General features: G+C 64.0%; 1 protein-coding gene across 2 annotated transcripts in view; it reads right to left on the reverse strand.

The window, feature by feature from the left end:
* Window positions 1-1,652: 1,652 nt before the first annotated feature.
* Window positions 1,653-16,876, reverse strand: part of COL26A1 (collagen type XXVI alpha 1 chain) — a 165,443-nt gene continuing 150,219 nt past the window's right edge. For both annotated transcript variants that reach the window (XM_030301503.1, XM_030301502.1), the window contains exons 5-13: window positions 15,494-15,650; window positions 13,084-13,182; window positions 12,314-12,466; window positions 10,252-10,335; window positions 9,018-9,070; window positions 5,573-5,608; window positions 4,238-4,285; window positions 2,543-2,627; window positions 1,653-1,816 (exon numbers count right to left, since the gene is read on the reverse strand). In XM_030301503.1, coding sequence (XP_030157363.1) covers window positions 1,653-1,816; window positions 2,543-2,627; window positions 4,238-4,285; window positions 5,573-5,608; window positions 9,018-9,070; window positions 10,252-10,335; window positions 12,314-12,466; window positions 13,084-13,182; window positions 15,494-15,650 — 879 coding nt within the window. The remainder of the gene's footprint in view (window positions 1,817-2,542; window positions 2,628-4,237; window positions 4,286-5,572; window positions 5,609-9,017; window positions 9,071-10,251; window positions 10,336-12,313; window positions 12,467-13,083; window positions 13,183-15,493; window positions 15,651-16,876) is intronic.

Consider the following 16,876-nt stretch of genomic DNA (forward strand, 5'->3'; position numbering starts at 1 on the left):
CTCTGCGGGTGCCGTGCGCCTGCCTGCCAGGTCCCTTTCCTGTGTAGCCCCCTCCCGTTGGCCCCCGAAGACCCCCCGTTGTGCCGCTGCGGCCCCACAGCCGCGTGTGTGTGGCACGGGCCAGGAGTCGCCTGTCCCCACATCCAGCCACAGGGTCACGACATACGCGTCTTCCGGGGACGGCCTGCGCCACCGTGGCCCGGCTCACCGGGCCTCGCCCAGCTGCCACCACAGGACACCAGACCCCCAGTGGGGAGAGCACCTTTATTGTCACAGCGTTCCAGACTGCCCGCTGCCTCTGACTGCCACACCTGGGCCCCCAGGCCAGTTCTGCCTCACAAGGGGCCATCGGGACCTTGAGGGCAAGAAGAGGTTACCGGGGCCTGTGGGACCAGGCCACAACCTCCCGGGAGCACCAAGGATGCTGGGGACAGATGGCTCCTGCCCTGAGGGGACACAGGCCCGTGGGGTGGCACCACGATCTTTGGGTCTCGGCCCGGCAAGAGAGGAGAAGCAGGGCTGGTCCAGGTCACAGGGGACCCAGGGCCCGAGAGGCCTTAAGGGCTGCGGTCTGAGCTGCTCTGGGGTCCCGGGCCCCGGCCACCTACTGAGTTCCCTTCCCCGGGCCCACAGCCCTCAGCGGGCAGTGTCTCTCCTGATGGGGCCTGGGACTCAGCTGTCCTTCCTCTAGATTGTCAAAGGGTCGTTAGACTTGCTGTGCGATCTGGAAATGGCCAACCCTACAGGTTCCCGGAGAGGGCGGGGCTGCAAGTGACGGCCTCCTCAGGTGCACGTTCCCGGGAAATACTGCCTCCTCTCGGCTCGGGGGCAGGAGGGCCTGCTGGGCTGGACTGGGTGGGCTCAGAGAGACTGGGAGGCAGCGGTGGGCGACTGCCAGTTTGGTTTGAAGGCCCCTGCACCCCCAGTGCCCCTCTCTCACCGTCCCCAAGTCCGTGTGAGCGTCACGGGCTTATTCGGGGTCTCCCTGGCCTCTGAGAGCAGCCGCCGCCAGACCCTGGAGCAGACCCCAAGCCCAGGGACGGGGAGGCTGAGGAAGGAGGCCCGGGACCCTGCCTGCCTTCCCTGCGGGCCGGGCCAGCCTCCCCACAGCCCCACGCCTGCCCTGAGTTTCTCTGTGAAGACAGGAAGCTGGCGGGGTCCCGAGTTAAGGAACCGAGAGGCCTGGGTTCAAATCCTGCCCCGGCTGTCCCTGGTCCCGTGGCCTTGGCACGTTATTTACACTGGCCGAGCCTCCGTCCTCCCGTGGAAAGTGGGGTAGCAAGCCTGCCTCCTAAGGGTTAAATGAGACAATGTAGGGAAAGCCCCTCGGACAGGCCCAGACTCAGTGAACGATGAGTATTATGATTATTCTCGTGCCCCGCCCAGCCCACCCAGAGCCTGTCTCCTGAAGAAAGTGAGGGCGGGGGAGGGAAGGGACCAGGAAAGGGCCCCGCCAAGGGTGCCGGGGTCCTCTGGACCCTGCCTCTGCAGTTGCCATCTGTCCCCAAGGCCCCCAGGCCCCGGGAGCCAGCGTCCCTCAGGATCCTCGGTGCCTGGAGCCCAGTCCCACCAAGTGGTGTCTTCAGAAGCCGGTGGCCACACAGGGCTCGGAGCTGGGTCTCCGGTGGGGCTTGTCCTGGAGAGCTGGCCTCTTACTTCCCGCCGCTGGCCTGGCCAGCGCTCCTCTGCCCAGGGTCGGGGCCGAGCAGGGCGGCGAGGGGACCGTCGGCGGGCGGGGAGCCCCCACGCTTCATCTTGAGGCTGGCTCTCAGGGCAGCATCTTGGCCGGAGCCCCCCTCGGGGGAGGCCAGGGGATCTGGAGGGACAGCAGGTGCACGGGCTCACACAGGGTCTTGGGAGCACTCGAAGGCACTTTGCTGCTGGCACCAGGGAAGCCACGTGCCCGGCGAGGACAGGGCAACGCAGCAGCAGCAGGGTGTCCCCTCACGTGCGCCCCCCTCCCCATTCAGTCGCCCGCTCACTCGGTAACAAGTGCTGAGCAGGGCTGGGCTCCAGGCCCCTCCCTGTCGCAAGGGCCTCCCAGCGTGCCAGGCAGAGACGTGGAAACCCCACGCCGTGAGGGAGTAGCAGGCCCTATGGAGCACCGTGAGGCAAGAGGAGGGTGCCTTCACAGAGGAAGGGACCCTAGAGCAGGTCCCCCATGGGAGCTGGCAGTCAGCCGGCAGAGGGACCGGCCTGAGCAAAAACAGAGGTTGGGGGCGGGGGTTCTGGGGACGACTAGGTGGTGGCTCCGTGCCACTGGGCACCAGGCCGTGCTGGGGAGGGGCTTGGGCTTGACGTGCCTGGACACCGATCATGGGCCACAGGGAGCCACGGAGGGTCCTTGAGCAAGGGGAGGCGCAGGGTCTGACTGGGGTTGGGGGAAGACCATCTGGCAGCCAGGCGGAGGTGTCATCGGAGACCAGAGACGGTCGCAGCTGCCACAAGGGCGGCAGGGAGCGGGGAGGCGGGAGCGGAGGGGGCTCCCAACTCTGGGGCCAGCTGTGGGGCCGGCCGGCCCCAGGCCCTGGTCACAACTCACCGTGGATCCCGATCATGTGCTCCAGGATGAGGACCCTCTCTGCCAGGATCTTCAGGGCCTCCCGCAGCTGCTGCACCCCCTCACTCTGGCGGGGAGGAAGCACGGGGTCAGGGCTGGCCACAGGGACGCGGCCGGGGCCACGCGGCTTCCGCGTACATGTCCTCCCCGTCCTCCCTGCTCCCGCCTCCTTGTCGCCATCCTAGTACGACAGCCATCACAGGGTGGATGTTTTGCGGACAAGGAATCCGAGGCACAAAGAGAGTAACAGGCGTCCTGTGGCCACACAGCCTGGGGCTTAACACCGGACCTGGCCCCTCGAGCCTCGGTTCTTCCGGCTCCCGTGGCCGCCCGGCCACTTCCCCGGCGTGCCCTTCCTCCCAGAAAATACCCTGCCGGGGACAGAGCACCCAGCACAGGTGGGGTGTTTTGCCGGTCCCCTTGCTGGCACCGTCCACCCGAGAGCTCTCCAGGGGTGACCCCCCGGCAAGAAAAGGCGAAGGCTTCTGGAGCGTTGGCAGGAGTGCGTGAGGCCCGGCCTACACGTGGGCACAGGGCCTTGTGCGCCGAGACACACGAATGAACTGATTTATGGAGAAGACAGGTGTCAAAGCCGCTTTGAAACGGAAAGTGATGGTGAGGAGGTCGGGCCCCGCCCTGAAGTCGGCCCCCAGAACGGGTGCCTTTTGGTGGCCTCACGTGACAGCTGTCATGACATGCACAGCAGCCTCGCTTAGAACAAAACAAAAGGGACCAAAAGTATCCTACAGGAGAGAGGCCTTCCCTCCAGGGGACCAAAGGCCAGGGGAAGCCACAGAGTTGGCAGTGTCTGGGACCGGGGCCCCCCGGGTGAGGAGCAGAGGGTCCAGGGCTCCTGCTAAGCCCCGTGTCCCTGGGCCACGGGATGCAGGCCTATGAAATGCAAAGGGGTGGAGGCCTAAGTATCGTCTCCGTCCCCCACACAAGTGACCCGTGAATCGGTGCCCGTGCCTTGGTGCCCACCTCTTCCTCCCGCCGCCTCCTGTGCCCTCCGCAGCTGCTCTGCCTGCAGCCTCTACCCGCTTCTCCAGTCCTGCAAGGGCCTCCCAAAGGTCCCCAGCCTCCCCCCACCTCCCTGCTGAGCTCTGACACTCGCGGGGCGTTTGGACTCTCCCCGTGCGAGGTCTCCCCTGCCGGCCCCACTGCCCTCACCCCCTTTATCCGTCACGCCGGTCTCCGGCACCCCTCCTGCTCCCAGAAGGCAGTGGGTCCCCACGGCCGTGCCCGGGCTCCATCTCTGTCCCCTCCCGCCATCTCACCCTGGGCCCTGCCCGGTGCCATCCTCAGTCCCCCAGCGCCGTGACCCTGTGGGCACCTCTGTGCACCAGGCGCGGCATGTGGGGACTTCTGTCCCCGGACAGGGACTCCACAGCCCGCAGCCTCCTTTAACGGGGGGCTCTCTTCTGCAGGGTCCCCCCCCCCGTCCTCCGGCTGCGGGCCCGTCACTCCGTCCGTGCGACCCCCACTGCAGAATCGGCACACTACACTGCAATCATCACTTCCCTCATCTGTCTCCTCCGCGGGGCCGGGACCCTGTTCACCCCGTGGCCCAGCACCCTGTGGGCTCACGGGTGTCAGTGCAGATCTGCTGGGCACCGGCCGTCCCGCTGCGACACGGCCGAGGGGGCAGGCGGGGAACGCGGCCGACAGGACTGTTACCTCTGCAGCCGCCTTCTCCTCTTCTTGTCCCTTCCCGCCGGGCTCGCCCTAGGAGAAAGTCAAGTTGTCCAAAGCCGGTGAGGGGCACCGGGACGCCTCCCTCCCCTCCCCGGCTTCTTGGGCAGACCGCGGGGAGTCAGTGGCAGAGCCTGGGGACAGGGTGCCGGGGTGGAGCCTGACGGCCTCGCCCATGGGAACTCCTGCCCTGGCGGGGGCAGAGCAGGAGCGCCGAGGCCCCAGGCGTCTCTGCACAACCCGGCACAGCTTGGCTTTAGCGGCTTCACTGTGCTTCTGGGCCACCGAGGAGCCAGGTCTGAAACCCCATGAGCCCACCTCTCAGCTCTTCCGGGGATCGAGTCCCCGCCTCTCTCTGCTTTCGCCTCTGAATCCAGGCCAGTGACACCGGCCGCACATGAACACTCACGTGTTATCCTATGTGACCTGGAACACGTTACTTTGCTTCTCTGTGCCTCAGCATTCTCATCTCTGAAATGGGGTAATGATACTGCCTACCTCCCAGGAGTATTTGGAGGATTCAATAAACCAACAGCGGTAACGAGCTCTGACTGGCGCCTGGCACCAGAAGCCCCGTGACGGGGCTCAGCAGCGTCTACCAGACAGACGCCAGGAGGAGGCATGGCTTCGAGGCTAACGCTCCTGGGTTTCAATCTTGGCTCCATCATTGCCTCGCTGTGTGACTTTGGGCAAATTACTTAACCTCTCTGAGTCTTAGCTGCCAGTTCTCAAAAATGGGGCAAATAAAGTCCCGCCTCGCTCGGCTGCAATGCAGCTTAAACTCACTGTTTCTGAAGAGCGCCTCCCCTGCGGCCAGCACATCGTAGGTGCTCAGCACAGATCCGTCCCTCCTCCCTGGCCGCACGCCCCTAACTTTAGATTTGGGGGCAAAGGAGGTGCCCGCCTCCTTGGCCCTGCAGGCAGGAGTTGAGACTCAGAAATTCTTGTTTCCGAGGAGGAAAATTAGAGGCCAGCTGTCTGAGCCTCTACTCTTGGCAGGTTCAGGGGAGGGAGGGGACTCTGCAGGTCACACAGCATTGTTAACTCAGGGGTCTGGGAGCCTCGGGAGAGATCTGAGGACCCTCATCCCAGTGAGGGGCTCCCCACCTCCTAAGGGCACCCCTTCCCAACTCGGGCAGTGGGGACCACATGTAGGCTGCCCCTTCTCTGGGCGGGGTACGATCAGGCCATGTCTGGGGTCGCTGCGGGGCCAAGCTCAGGCGAGGCTCCTGGGACAGACCTCTGCCCACCCGGCACCCCGGGGGCCACCCTGGGGCCCACCGCCCTGGGCACGACCCATCGGCTCAGCCCCTCACTTACAGCCGGTCCCATCATGCCCCGCTCTCCGGCCAGGCCCTGCAGAAAGTCAGACAAAGCAGATTAGGCCTTGCCTGCCCGCCCCCGCCCCCCAACACCTCTGTCCTCTCCTTATCCTCCCTGCACCAGGCTCAGGATCTGGAAGGACGGAAGGAGGATGGCACGGAGGGGACAGGAAGGCCCCACCTGGGCCACCCTCCCCGGGTTCCTCCATGAGGCTTGGTCTTCTCTGCTGAAAAGTGGGCCATGCGTGTGCGGTTATCCACACAGAGCCAAGCCCCTTGGAACGGATGGCCAAGCCCCAGTCCCCCGCATGCAGAGAGAGGGGTCCCCATAGGTGAGTGCCAGCAACACCAATCACGAGGGTCCCGCCGGGGGCCTCCCGTCCGTGCCGATGTCCGGCCCGAAGGCTCCCTGGAGCCCAGACCCACGGGGTACCCATCCACCTCCCCCAGGCAGAACCCTGGCTCCCCCCAAACCCACCCCGCCCTGCGGACACCTCCTTGGAAGGTGGCTCCCCGGTCCTCCCAGCTGCTCCCCGACACACCTGGGAGGTAACCTTCCCTTCCCTCTCCTGCCAAATCTGTTCCACCAGCCAGACCTGTCACATCACTTTCTGAACACGTCCATTCCGTTTGCCGCTTCAGGGGCCACCACTTAACACACGTCACCTTCTCGTCTCCCCTGAGGGCTTCCGGGGTCTCCTCCCGGGTCGCCCTGCTCCACTGTGTCCCCGTCCTCCATTCCCCCACCACAGTCACAGCTGCAGGGGCCTCTTAAAGGTGTAAATCAGGTCACAGGCTCTCCCTCCCTGAGACTCAGAGCCCCTTCCCCTGTGACCCAAACCCACACTCCCTGACCCACCTCACCTCACACCTCACTCTCCTCAGTCGGCACTGGGCTCTTCCCTGCCCCAGGGCCTTTGCACTTGCTCTTCTGGCTAATTGGAGGGCCCTTTCTTGGCATCTTTGTACGGCTGCTGGTTCTGGTTCCTTAGGTCTCAGCTGAAGTGTCACCTCTGCAGGTCTGTCATGCCTCGCTTGCCTGGGCCCTTTCACTCTGTCACATCGCCTCATTTCCTCCTTTCCTGACACTTATCGTCCTTACTTGTCCTTGTCTGCCTCCCCTGTTGTACCATCAGCTACCGCAGGGCTCCCGATGTCCCTGCTCTGGTGCCCAGCACAGTATCTGACACAGCAGAGACCCCAAGAGATATTTGGTTAACGAGGAACATTTATTAAGGGTCTCCTGAGAGCCTGGGGCTTTTCCTCCATTGTCCCCTTTATGTCTCACAACGAGCCCACCCAAGAGGGATTCCTCATTTTACAGGGTGGGGGAGGTGGGGGCCAGTGACTTGCTCAGGGTCACCCGGCTGGAAACTGGCAGAGCGGGGCTTCAAACCCAGGTCTCTCTGTCCTGCTCAGAGGAGAAAAGTAGGGGCCACCTCGTCCTCTGCCGTGGTCCCTTCCCACTCCTCTCTGACCCATGTCTAGGGGACATCCCCTCACCCCAGCCTCAGAGGCCTCGACTCTTTGGCAAGGGATGGAGACAGACAGTGGCCGGGTCACCAGGCTGGTCCCGCCGTCCACGGGGAAGACCCTGTCTGGTCCTTCCATGGTGAGCAGAGGGGGCTGGTGGCTATTCGGACACTGTCCGTATCTGGGCTAACCTTGGAACCTAGCTCCACCCCTGCAGTGTGGGGGCCTGGGTGGGCCCTAGCAGAAGGTCATGGAAGGGGCTCTTCAGGGCCTGTCCAATGGGCCCCTGGGGAACCAGGGACAGGCTGGGCACTGCCTGGTGCCCTTGGGCATCCCAGTCCTGGCCACGGGACCCCCAGCCTTACGGAAGGACCACAGCAAAGAGGGAAGGGGTCAAGACACTGCACCCTCCACGTTGATGCCAGGTCACACACCCTCTTGGGCGGGGCGGGGGGGGCGCGGTAGGAGGAACAGCTTTGACTAGGCCCCTCTAAATCTCCTTGGAATCTTGGGAGCCCGGGTCCCCACAAGGACAAGGTCTGCACAGCCCCCCAAGTGGTACTACCGTAAGGGCCTGAAGACCCTGAAAACAGACCACCTCACAGGATTAAGGCTATCCCAAAGCACCCAGCACATTCTCGGTGAGGGCTGGAGGCAGCCGGGGAAAGCCTGAGAGGGGCCCCACCCCTGCCGTTCCCCTGCTGTGTGACTCTGGGCAAGCGACTGAACCTCTCTGAGCCTCCACTTCTCCACCCCCTCTGGGACGGAACGATGGCGAATCTGAACGCAGGTGGCACAGGTAGCTGGGAAGGGGCCCCTGACTTCCCCTGTCGCCGCAGGCTGGGGCAGCAGGAGGCGTGTGACCGCACAGAATTCTACCCCTGCTGCCTCCCACACTTCCCTGGGCATCTCGGTCCCTCGCCACACTCCTGCCCCCGTCGCTGTCGGGCTCTGTGGCCCACCCCCACCCCTCCTCTCTGAGGGTGCCCCTGTCCCCCTCTCCCTGCAGACATTGTGCCCACCTGCCCCTCCCCGATGCTGTGTCTCCCGGTGTAAAAACACACAGTGGGGACAACAGGGAGATTAGCAGTCATGGGACACTGGTTCTTTGACGTCTAGAATGTAAGCTCTACGGGGCTGGCCTGTGGCCCCCTGAGCGGCTGTATCCTCAGCTTGGGGGGCTGGCGCCCCGAGTGTTTCGGGAGTGTTCTTCTAGCATCTAAAGGGGTGGACTCCCAAGGTCTCAGCACTCACAGGGCCAAGGCCCAGACTCCCGCCCCTGGCAGTAGAGGGGCCACCTCCAGCCACCTGCTAAGCACAGCCTGAGCTCCTGGAGCCTGAGCCCGCAGGGCCCTAGGTCTGGACAGGCTCTGGGCAGGGAGAGGGGCGGGGCGCTGGAAGCTCCACCCCTTTCTGCCTCTGGGCTGCCCCTCCCTGGTGTGATTTCTTCCCAGGCCCTGGGCCTCTGAGGCGCGAAACACACCCTATCCCAGCATTCTGTTTCTCCTTGCTCCCTCTAACAACCCACAAGGGAAGCCCTGTACCCCTGTCTTAGCAGCCAAGGCAGCCGGAGCTCAGAGAGGCCGCCTCTCCACCCGAGGTCACACAGTTGGAGAGGCGGAGCAAGCTGGGGTTTGGGGCCACCTCGCCAGGCTTCGGGGCGCCCTCTCACACACAGAGGGCTCTCGGGGAGGAGGGCGACAAGCTGGGGTGGACGTTCTGTGATCCCATATGTCCTCAGGAGGCACCTGGTCTCTCTGGGTCTCAGTCAGAGAGACGGGAAGGACGCCAACATCTCCCCCGATGGGGGAGCAGACAGCAAAGGACAGCAGCGGCTGAGATGACCAGGGTCACACCCACCTTCCCCTGGGTCCTGCTGGGCCCTGCTGCGGAGGGGCCTGGCTCCTCTTTCCTGGGGAGCACACCCCCACCCTGCCCCAGCCCCTGCCAGAAATGAGGGAAGTCCTTACCTGGGATCCAGGTACACCTGGCGGTCCTGGGGGACCGTGTGGGCCAGGAGGACCTGTGGGCAGAGTTACACACGGTCACCTGGGGCCAGTCCCCTGCCCACCCTTAGCGCGGAAAGACCACCTCCACTGCCCTCTCCCCGCAGCCCCTACGTTGCAACCGGCTCCTCCCTCAGGGCCTCATCCACGGGTCGCCCCCCGGCCCTTCCCCAGCCAGCCAGTCTCCTGGCGAATGTCTCCCGGGTCTGCCCCTCCTCCGGGCCTTGGACCCTACCCCTCCGAGGCCATCCTTCTTGCCTGCGTTACTGCAACGGCATCCTGACCATCCACTCTCCGTGTGGCCACCCAGAGCCAACTTCCAGGTAGGTCCCTCTCGGGGCTCCTGAGGTCCTCAGCCCGGCCCCCTCCCCCCTTCCCGCCCAAATCCTCTCTTGAAAAGCTCCTCTGCTTCTGCGCCTTTGCAGATGCTGTTCCTTCCTCCTGGAGCTTCTCCATCCCCTCCACAGCCTGGCAAATTCTTTCCTCTTGTCTCAGGATGAGCATCACCTCCTCCAGGAAGCCTTCCGGCACTACCCACCCCCACCCCTCCTCCAGACCAGTCCCTGAAAGGGAACCAGCCGCCACCCACGGCCACGGTCGATACGCATGTCTGTGCCCCGCGCAGGGAGTGCTCGGTCAGTACATGAAAGTGTAAATGACTGGTGGGGAATGAGGCACCCACACAGCTGGACAAGCAGGGCTGGCCCCTGCCCCACACCCCCCTTCCCTCCCCACCAGTGAGGGTGCCTGGAAGGAGGGGATCCAGCCCTTAGAGCCCCAGGGCTGTCCCCTCCCCCACGGCCCCTGGTCTCTGCCACCAGGCCCAGGGCTTCCTGCCTCTCCGGGCACCTGCCCTGCCAGCTCCTGGACCACCCCTGAGCTCACCCCCTGCCTCCCCCTGGGCCTGGGCCTCCATGAACCCCAGTGCAACCCCCACTCAGGCCCACATGGGGGCAGCCCTGAGCTGCTTCACGTGGGCACCTGGCAGAAACATTTGGGGTTCTCACCCCAAGGGGTGAGCAAGGGGACTCACCTCAGGCCACACGGTGAGTTGTGGACACACCCACATCCCCAGCACCCTGCCAAGGCCACGGGCCCCCGACCGGCCCTACGAGAGCCCCTGGCCCAGGCCAGGCCCAGAGGCAGGGGCGGCGGGGGGCAATCCCGGCCAGGCTGTGCAGCTGCCCTCTGCGCTTACCTGGAGGGCCAGGGGGGCCCCGGGGCCCTGGGACGCCGGCCAGCACGGTGTCCACGGCAGCAGAGGCCAGCTGTGAGTGTCCGTCTGTGGGCAGAGCAGAGGGGCCCGTGACACGGTGGGGCAGGGCCGGCAGGGCTGGGGTGCCGGGCCTGAGCTCCCCCGGGGCCAGGAGGACAGGCGCCCCCACCCCACCGGGCCTCACAGCAGCCCCGGTGAGCAGACGCTCGGACTCCCACGGAGGCCAGGTCAAAGGGCAGGGAAAGCCCGGGGGGGGGGGGGGGCTTCATATAACGCACAAACTCCTTCCCGAGCATTCCAAGGCCCTTCAGAGTCTGGCCCTGCCCTACTCACCTCCCCAGGCTCCAGGCCAGCACTCTCCTCCCCACTCCATTCCACAGGCCTGTTCTGATGCACCTGACTGGCTCACTCCTGCGGGGCCTCCTCCAAGAAGCCCTCCAGGCCCAGCCCTCTGAGCTGCAAGAGCCGGGCTGCCTCTACAGGGCCCATCACTCAGCCTGGGGCAGCGGTGAGGTCTGTTCACGGCCCAGTTCTGACAAACAGGTCAAGCCCCGTGTGCCTTTGCCCTGCCCCACCTCTGCCCTTCCCTCCACACCCGGAAGCCTGGACCACCCTCCCACTGGTTCAAGGCGATGGGCGGGGCCCGCCGGGACATCCCCAGTCTTCCCCAAATTCATACTCAGGGGCCCCAGGGCCGCGGGTAAAGAAGGTCCCATCTGAGAAGGGCTCTGATCACTGGAGGTGTCAGGAAGGCAGTGCCCGAGGCGTCCGGCCCAGACCAGGGCAGGCGGGAGCCTTGGGATGGCTCCATGTGGCTCAGGGGTGGGCGGTGAGCCTTGAGCCCCCCAGAGCACCGCACGGGTGGCACCGGCCCCCTCCCTGAGTCTTCAGTGAGTTCCCACTTGCTACAGAAGATTCTGTTCTCGCCTGGCTGGGCCCCTGCACCCACTGAGTGCAGCCCAGGACCCCCATTCTGCAAGGCTGAGTCGCTTCCTCCCACCAGAGCAACTCCAACGGGGACTAATACCCACCCCCTACTCTACAGGTGGGGAAAGTGAGGCTCCAACGGGGACAGTGGGATTCAGGCCTAGGTTTTAACGCTCAGGTTAGGGGCACCTGGGTGGTTCATTCAGTTAAGCGTCCAACTTCGGCTCAGGTCTTGATCTCACGGTTCATAGGTTCAAGCCCCACACCAGACTCTGTGCTGACAGCTCATAGCCAAGAGCCTGCTTCAGATTCTGTCTCCCTCTCTCTCTCCCCTTTCACTGCTCGTCCTCTCTCTCTCTCTCTCTCTCTCTCCCTCTCTCCCTCTCTCTCTCCCAAAAATGAATAAACATTTTAAAATATCTAAAAAAATAATAATAAAGCTCAGGTTAAGGGCTGTGCTGCCTGAGGGAGGACAGGAGCACCAGCAGGAGGAGGGGGCCTGGGTTTCTCTGACCAAGACAAGAGGTCCCCATCCCCCATCGTGCCCAGGATGTCACTTAACACTGTCACTAGCTTCTTAAAACCCTCCCCGGGTTTCCCAGGGCATTTAACCGAAAGATACCCCTGTGACGCCCTCACTCCACTCTCCGGGCCTCCCTGACCCCACCCTTCCCACAGGTAGGCGGAGGTTTCCGGGTTCAGAAACAGCAGACTGTGCCCCCCGGGGGCAGGAGACTGTTTTGTTCACTGCTGCATCCCCAGTGAGTGTGCAGGACACATAGTAGGTGCTCAACCAATACTTGTCACATGGCCTGCATACGGTGAGACGATTTTCCAGGAGACGCAGCAGCGGTGACCTCGGGGGCGCTGCTCTCACCAAATGGGGAAACTGAGGCCAGGGCAGACAACAGAGACTTGGGGGGCGTCAGGACCCCAGGGGCAGCAGCTGAGCACCAGAGCAGGGACAGGCCAGGCTGGGGCCAAGAGCTGGGTTGGGGGACCCGCATCGGCCCCCCCAGAGGCCCTTCCGCCCCACCCGGCAGAGCCTGGGTCCAGAGCTGGGGCCCTGCTCACTGAGGGTCTGCGTCCCCGGGGCCCGCCCCTCAGTGGCACTCACCGTCCTTGTCTGTCGGCGACTGCAGGGAGTAGAGGACACCCTGGGGGCCGTTCGGAGGGAAGCCTGGGCTGCCTGCTGGGCCGGGGGGGCCAGGGGGGCCCGGGCGCCCCATCTCTCCAGGAAGCCCGCGGGGTCCTGGCGGCCCCAAGAGGCCTGCAGCGGGAGAAGAGGAGTCACGCGAGGGCTGGGCCTGGCAGCTGACACTGCAGACGGGACCCAGGCCGGTGGTGGCCTCCAGACCAGCGTCCCCGGAGGGCTGTCCTGGGATGTGAGTGAACCGGCTTTCCCTTCAGGCCTAGTGCACAGGGAACACCAGGGGAGGGAGGGAGGCGAGGGAGGCAGGGTCGCCCCCTCCTGGGACCTCAGCTCTGGGGTCGGGGCACTGAGGGTGGCAGCCAGCCTGGGCTAGCACAGGACCTGTGCCTTCCCTGCAGGACCCAGGAGGAGCTGGGAGGCTCTCTGGAGGTGTTGTTTAAATGACTGAGCACAGTCCCCAGGCCCCAGCTGCCCCACCCACACACCTGCACCCCCAGCGCCTAGAGCCTTCCGTCCTTCCTGCCGCCCAGGGTCAGCCCAAACCTAAAGTCTTTGGGATAGGGTGGCAGTGGGGGTGCTGGTGGGAGGAAGTGAGCCTGGAGCCCCCCCAAGACGGCACTTATTAACCCCAGCAAGATCGGGGGTCGTGGGAGGCCTCACCTGCTCAGATAGGGGAGAAACCCCAGACCCTTTCCAGCAGACAAAGTCAGATCTGGGGTGCGGGATGTTCTTACCAGGAGGCCCCGCTGGGCCCTTCTCTCCTGCCTGGCCCCGGTCACCTTTGGAGCCTGGGGGACCTGCAGGCCCTGGCGGTCCCGTCTGCCCCGGGGGCCCTGAGGAGAGAATGAGGTAAGCCCTGAGGACACTGTGGGCCGAGCCGCCATGAGGGGGGGGGGGCGGGGGACTTCAGGCCTGACCACCTGGGCCATCTGGTCAGCCCTGCCCCCGGAGCAGACACCTTCTCCATCATTACAGTTTACAGACCATTTTTGTACCTATTCATTCCTGTGATCTCAAGAGCTACTTTTGTTCCCACTTGACAGGTGGGGAAACTGAGGCTCAGGAAGGTGTGGTCCCTTGCTCAAGGGCCCAGAGCCAGGCTGCCCCTCTCTCAAGGGTTCTGCTGTCTCCCTGCTCAGGTTCGGGAACTGGGCTCCTGGCAAAGAGCTCCCCAACGAGGCCTCCACGGGGGCCCCAGGAAGCCCTAAAGCACACAAGCGCCCCCCTCATCTGCTCTCAGGAATTCCTGGGCTCCCCCAGGTGTCACCATTTGTAGGGGTTGTGCCCCACCTGGCGGCCATTTCTCAGAACTGCACTTTGCCTGGTGAAGAGAAAGTGTGGCCCAGGAGACCCAGAGCACCTGCCAAGCTCCCCCCCAGGGGGTGTGGGGCCTGGGTACCCTGAGGGCTGGGAAATCCCCCTCCTCCCCAGTTCCAGAAGAAGGACTGCAAGAAGGTGGGCACGGGCGGCTGCCTGGGTGTGAAACCTAAGGGATGACAGTTAGAGAGGTGAGCCAGGGGACCCGTCAGCCCTCCTCCCACAGCCTCCCGGCACCGGCCACCGGCCACTCCCACTGCTGGGGGCTGTGCCCTTCCTGCTCTGCTCCCTGTCCCAACTAGACAGGCACACGCAGAAAACAGGGCAGAGGAGGTGGGGAGGGGGACAGGGTGTGAGCTCAGAGCTGAGTGTGGACAGCGGTGCTAAGAAGCTGGGGCCTCAGCTGGGAGAGAGGGGATGGAGGGAGAGCGTCACCTGCAAAGGGCTATAGCCGGGCCAACAATGATCGAGACAAAATGGCCCCGGATCACGGGGGTGACCCCAAGGGTCGTTTCCCTGAGCCTCGGTTTTCTCCTCTGTAACCTCAAGCATCACCAACTTACCGGAATGATGAGAAATGATATCTGTGCAGCCTAGGGTGATATAACAATATTTAATAACTGGCACGGCACAGATAGTGACCAGTCAGAAGGGACACCGGCCTTAAACCCCCGAGTTCAGCCACATCGACAGATGCCACCACCCACATGCCCGGGGTAAAGCCCCAGCACAGTGGGTGGCACGGGACAGGCATTCAGCAATGCTCACCGCCCACTATTACGCTTACTGTCCCTATTCTACAACCCCCAGGGCCGAGCCCAGTGGATACAAGCTGCAGAGAGAAAAAACAGTTACTCCTGACTTTAAAACACGGCAGGAGGGGCGCCTGGGTGGCTCAGTCGGTTCAGTGTCAGACCTCGGCTCAGGCCATGATCTCGGTCTGTGGGTTCGAGCCCCGTGTCGGGCTCTGTGCTGACAGCCCGGAGCCTGCTTGGGCTTCTGCGTCTCCCTCGCTCTCTGCCCCTCCCCCACTTGTGCTGTCTCTCAAACATAAATGTTAAAAATAATTTTTAAACACAGGAGGGAAGGAGCAAACAACACGGTGGCAGATGTCCCCCGACACCCCGGCCAGAGAGTTCCGGGAGCCCCTCCCCGCCCCAGAAGGTGGGGGGAGGCGGTAAACTCCAGAAGGCCGGGGCTGGGCTGCGGGGCTGAGCACAGGTACAAAGAGGCAGCGGGCAGGTCATGAGGACATGTACCAAACTGAACAACGGCGACAAGGAAGGATGGGGACTTCAGTTCGCATGGGGTCTGCGGAGGCAGCTGTGACCTGGCTGCAGCCAACTGTTTCCAGGAGGGACTGAAACCCCCACGGCCAGATCTTCCATTTTTCTTTTTCTTTTTCTTTTTTTTTTCAACGTTTATTTATTTTTGGGACAGAGAGAGACAGAGCATGAACGGGGGAGGGGCAGAGAGAGAGGGAGACACAGAATCGGAAACAGGCTCCAGGCTCCGAGCCATCAGCCCAGAGCCCGACGCGGGGCTCGAACTCACGGACCGCGAGATCGTCACCTGGCTGAAGTCGGACGCTTAACCGACTGCGCCACCCAGGCACCCCAAGATCTTCCATTTTTCTAAGAGAAGCTGGAAATCCTGTTTTTCGTGTGAACCCCTCCCCCCCCCACCCCCCACCGGCTTTTGAAAAGTTCGCTCGCTGTGTCGAAAGAGCAAGGGAGCGTGCTGGATCCAAAGGGCCTACTGTGTGACCTCGTGGTAGAGGCCCTGGGAGGCCGTGCTCAGGCCGCTTTGGCCGCAGGCCTCACTCACCGGCGGGGCCCGTGGGCCTTCTCCTTCGGGGCCCTGGGTGGGCGAGGGGGATGGCGTCAGGGAGGAAGTCCTCGTTCCAGGGTGGTGGGGTGCTCTGGGGGGCCGGCAGGTCATTGCCCGGGCCTGCGGGCTGCTCTGCCGCCTGCAGCAGGAGAACCTGGGGACAAGGGCAGAGGTCAGGACCCCCCGTCAGGCCCGAGACACGCGTGTACGAGATATGTGTCCCCGGAGACAGCACGCCCCTCGTGGGACTGCTGCTCCCCTTCTGGAATATTCTCCCACCCCTGCCCTCCTCCCCTTCCCATTTCCAGAGCCTGGACCCGGGGCTCAAGCAGGTTGCCACTGGGACCCCTTCAGACTCCCTGCGCCTTGCTTCTGGAGCGGCCGTCACCGTGGTGAGAGACCAGTGGTCGCCCCCCCCCCCTTCCCTGGCTCCTCCCAGGGCACTGGTCCCTCACACGGCCTGGCTTAGGGCACAGACAACGGATGGAGGTCTGTTGTGGAGGGAGGGAGGGAGGGAAGGAGGGAGGAAACTAGAGAAGAAAAAAAGAAAAAGAATGAGAAAGAAAAGAATATAGGGGCGCCTGGGCGGCTCAGCCGGTTAAGCGTCCGACTTCGGCTCAGGTCATGATCTCACGGTTCGTGGGTTCGAGCCCCGCGTTGGGCTCTGGGCTGACAGCTCGGAGCCTGGAGCCTGGCTTCGGATTCTGTGTCTCCCTCTCTCTCTGCCCCTGGCCTGCTCACGCTCTGTCTCTCTCTCTCTCAAAAATAAATAAACATGACGACAACAACAAAAAAGAATATAAATGGTCCTGGCTTGGGGCACGATTTTTAGTAGGGGCTCTAGAACAAAAGGCAGCGTGGAAAGCTGCCCGGTTCTCTCCCCTTGAGGGAGGTGGGGGTCAAACACTGCGAAGACCAGGGCCCGGGCAGCGACACCGTCTCCCTAATTCAAGTGAACTGGGAGCCAGGCCTCAGAGGCCCCAGCGAGTCCCTGCTGTCTCCAAAAGGCTCAGCGGGGGGCGCTGCGCACCAGGGATCTGAGCGAGCGGCAGGGCGGGTGCTGAGACCCAGAGCAGGCCCACCCCCAGAGAGGGGTCCCAGGCCTGTCCCACAGAGTCCACCGCGGGCCCCCGAGTCTCTGCTCCCAGATCTGCCTGCAGGAGAGGAAGCCTGGTGTCTCTTGCTGCCTCCAGCCTTGGGAGCCAAACCCCGCATCCTGACGGATTCCCCAACCGCTGCTCCCCACGTCGGGCAGGGCCAGGGCCGGGGCACCTGGCCTCCCCAACCCGCCACCCCGCCCCACCCCGCCCCACCTCCCGCCCCGTGCCCCTTGGCCTGCCCAGCCCTGGCTCCAGCCCTGGGTCTATGGTCCCAGGCTCT

The sequence above is a fragment of the Lynx canadensis genome, chromosome E3 (genome assembly GCF_007474595.2).
Source record: "Lynx canadensis isolate LIC74 chromosome E3, mLynCan4.pri.v2, whole genome shotgun sequence".
Lineage (NCBI taxonomy): Eukaryota > Metazoa > Chordata > Mammalia > Carnivora > Felidae > Lynx > Lynx canadensis.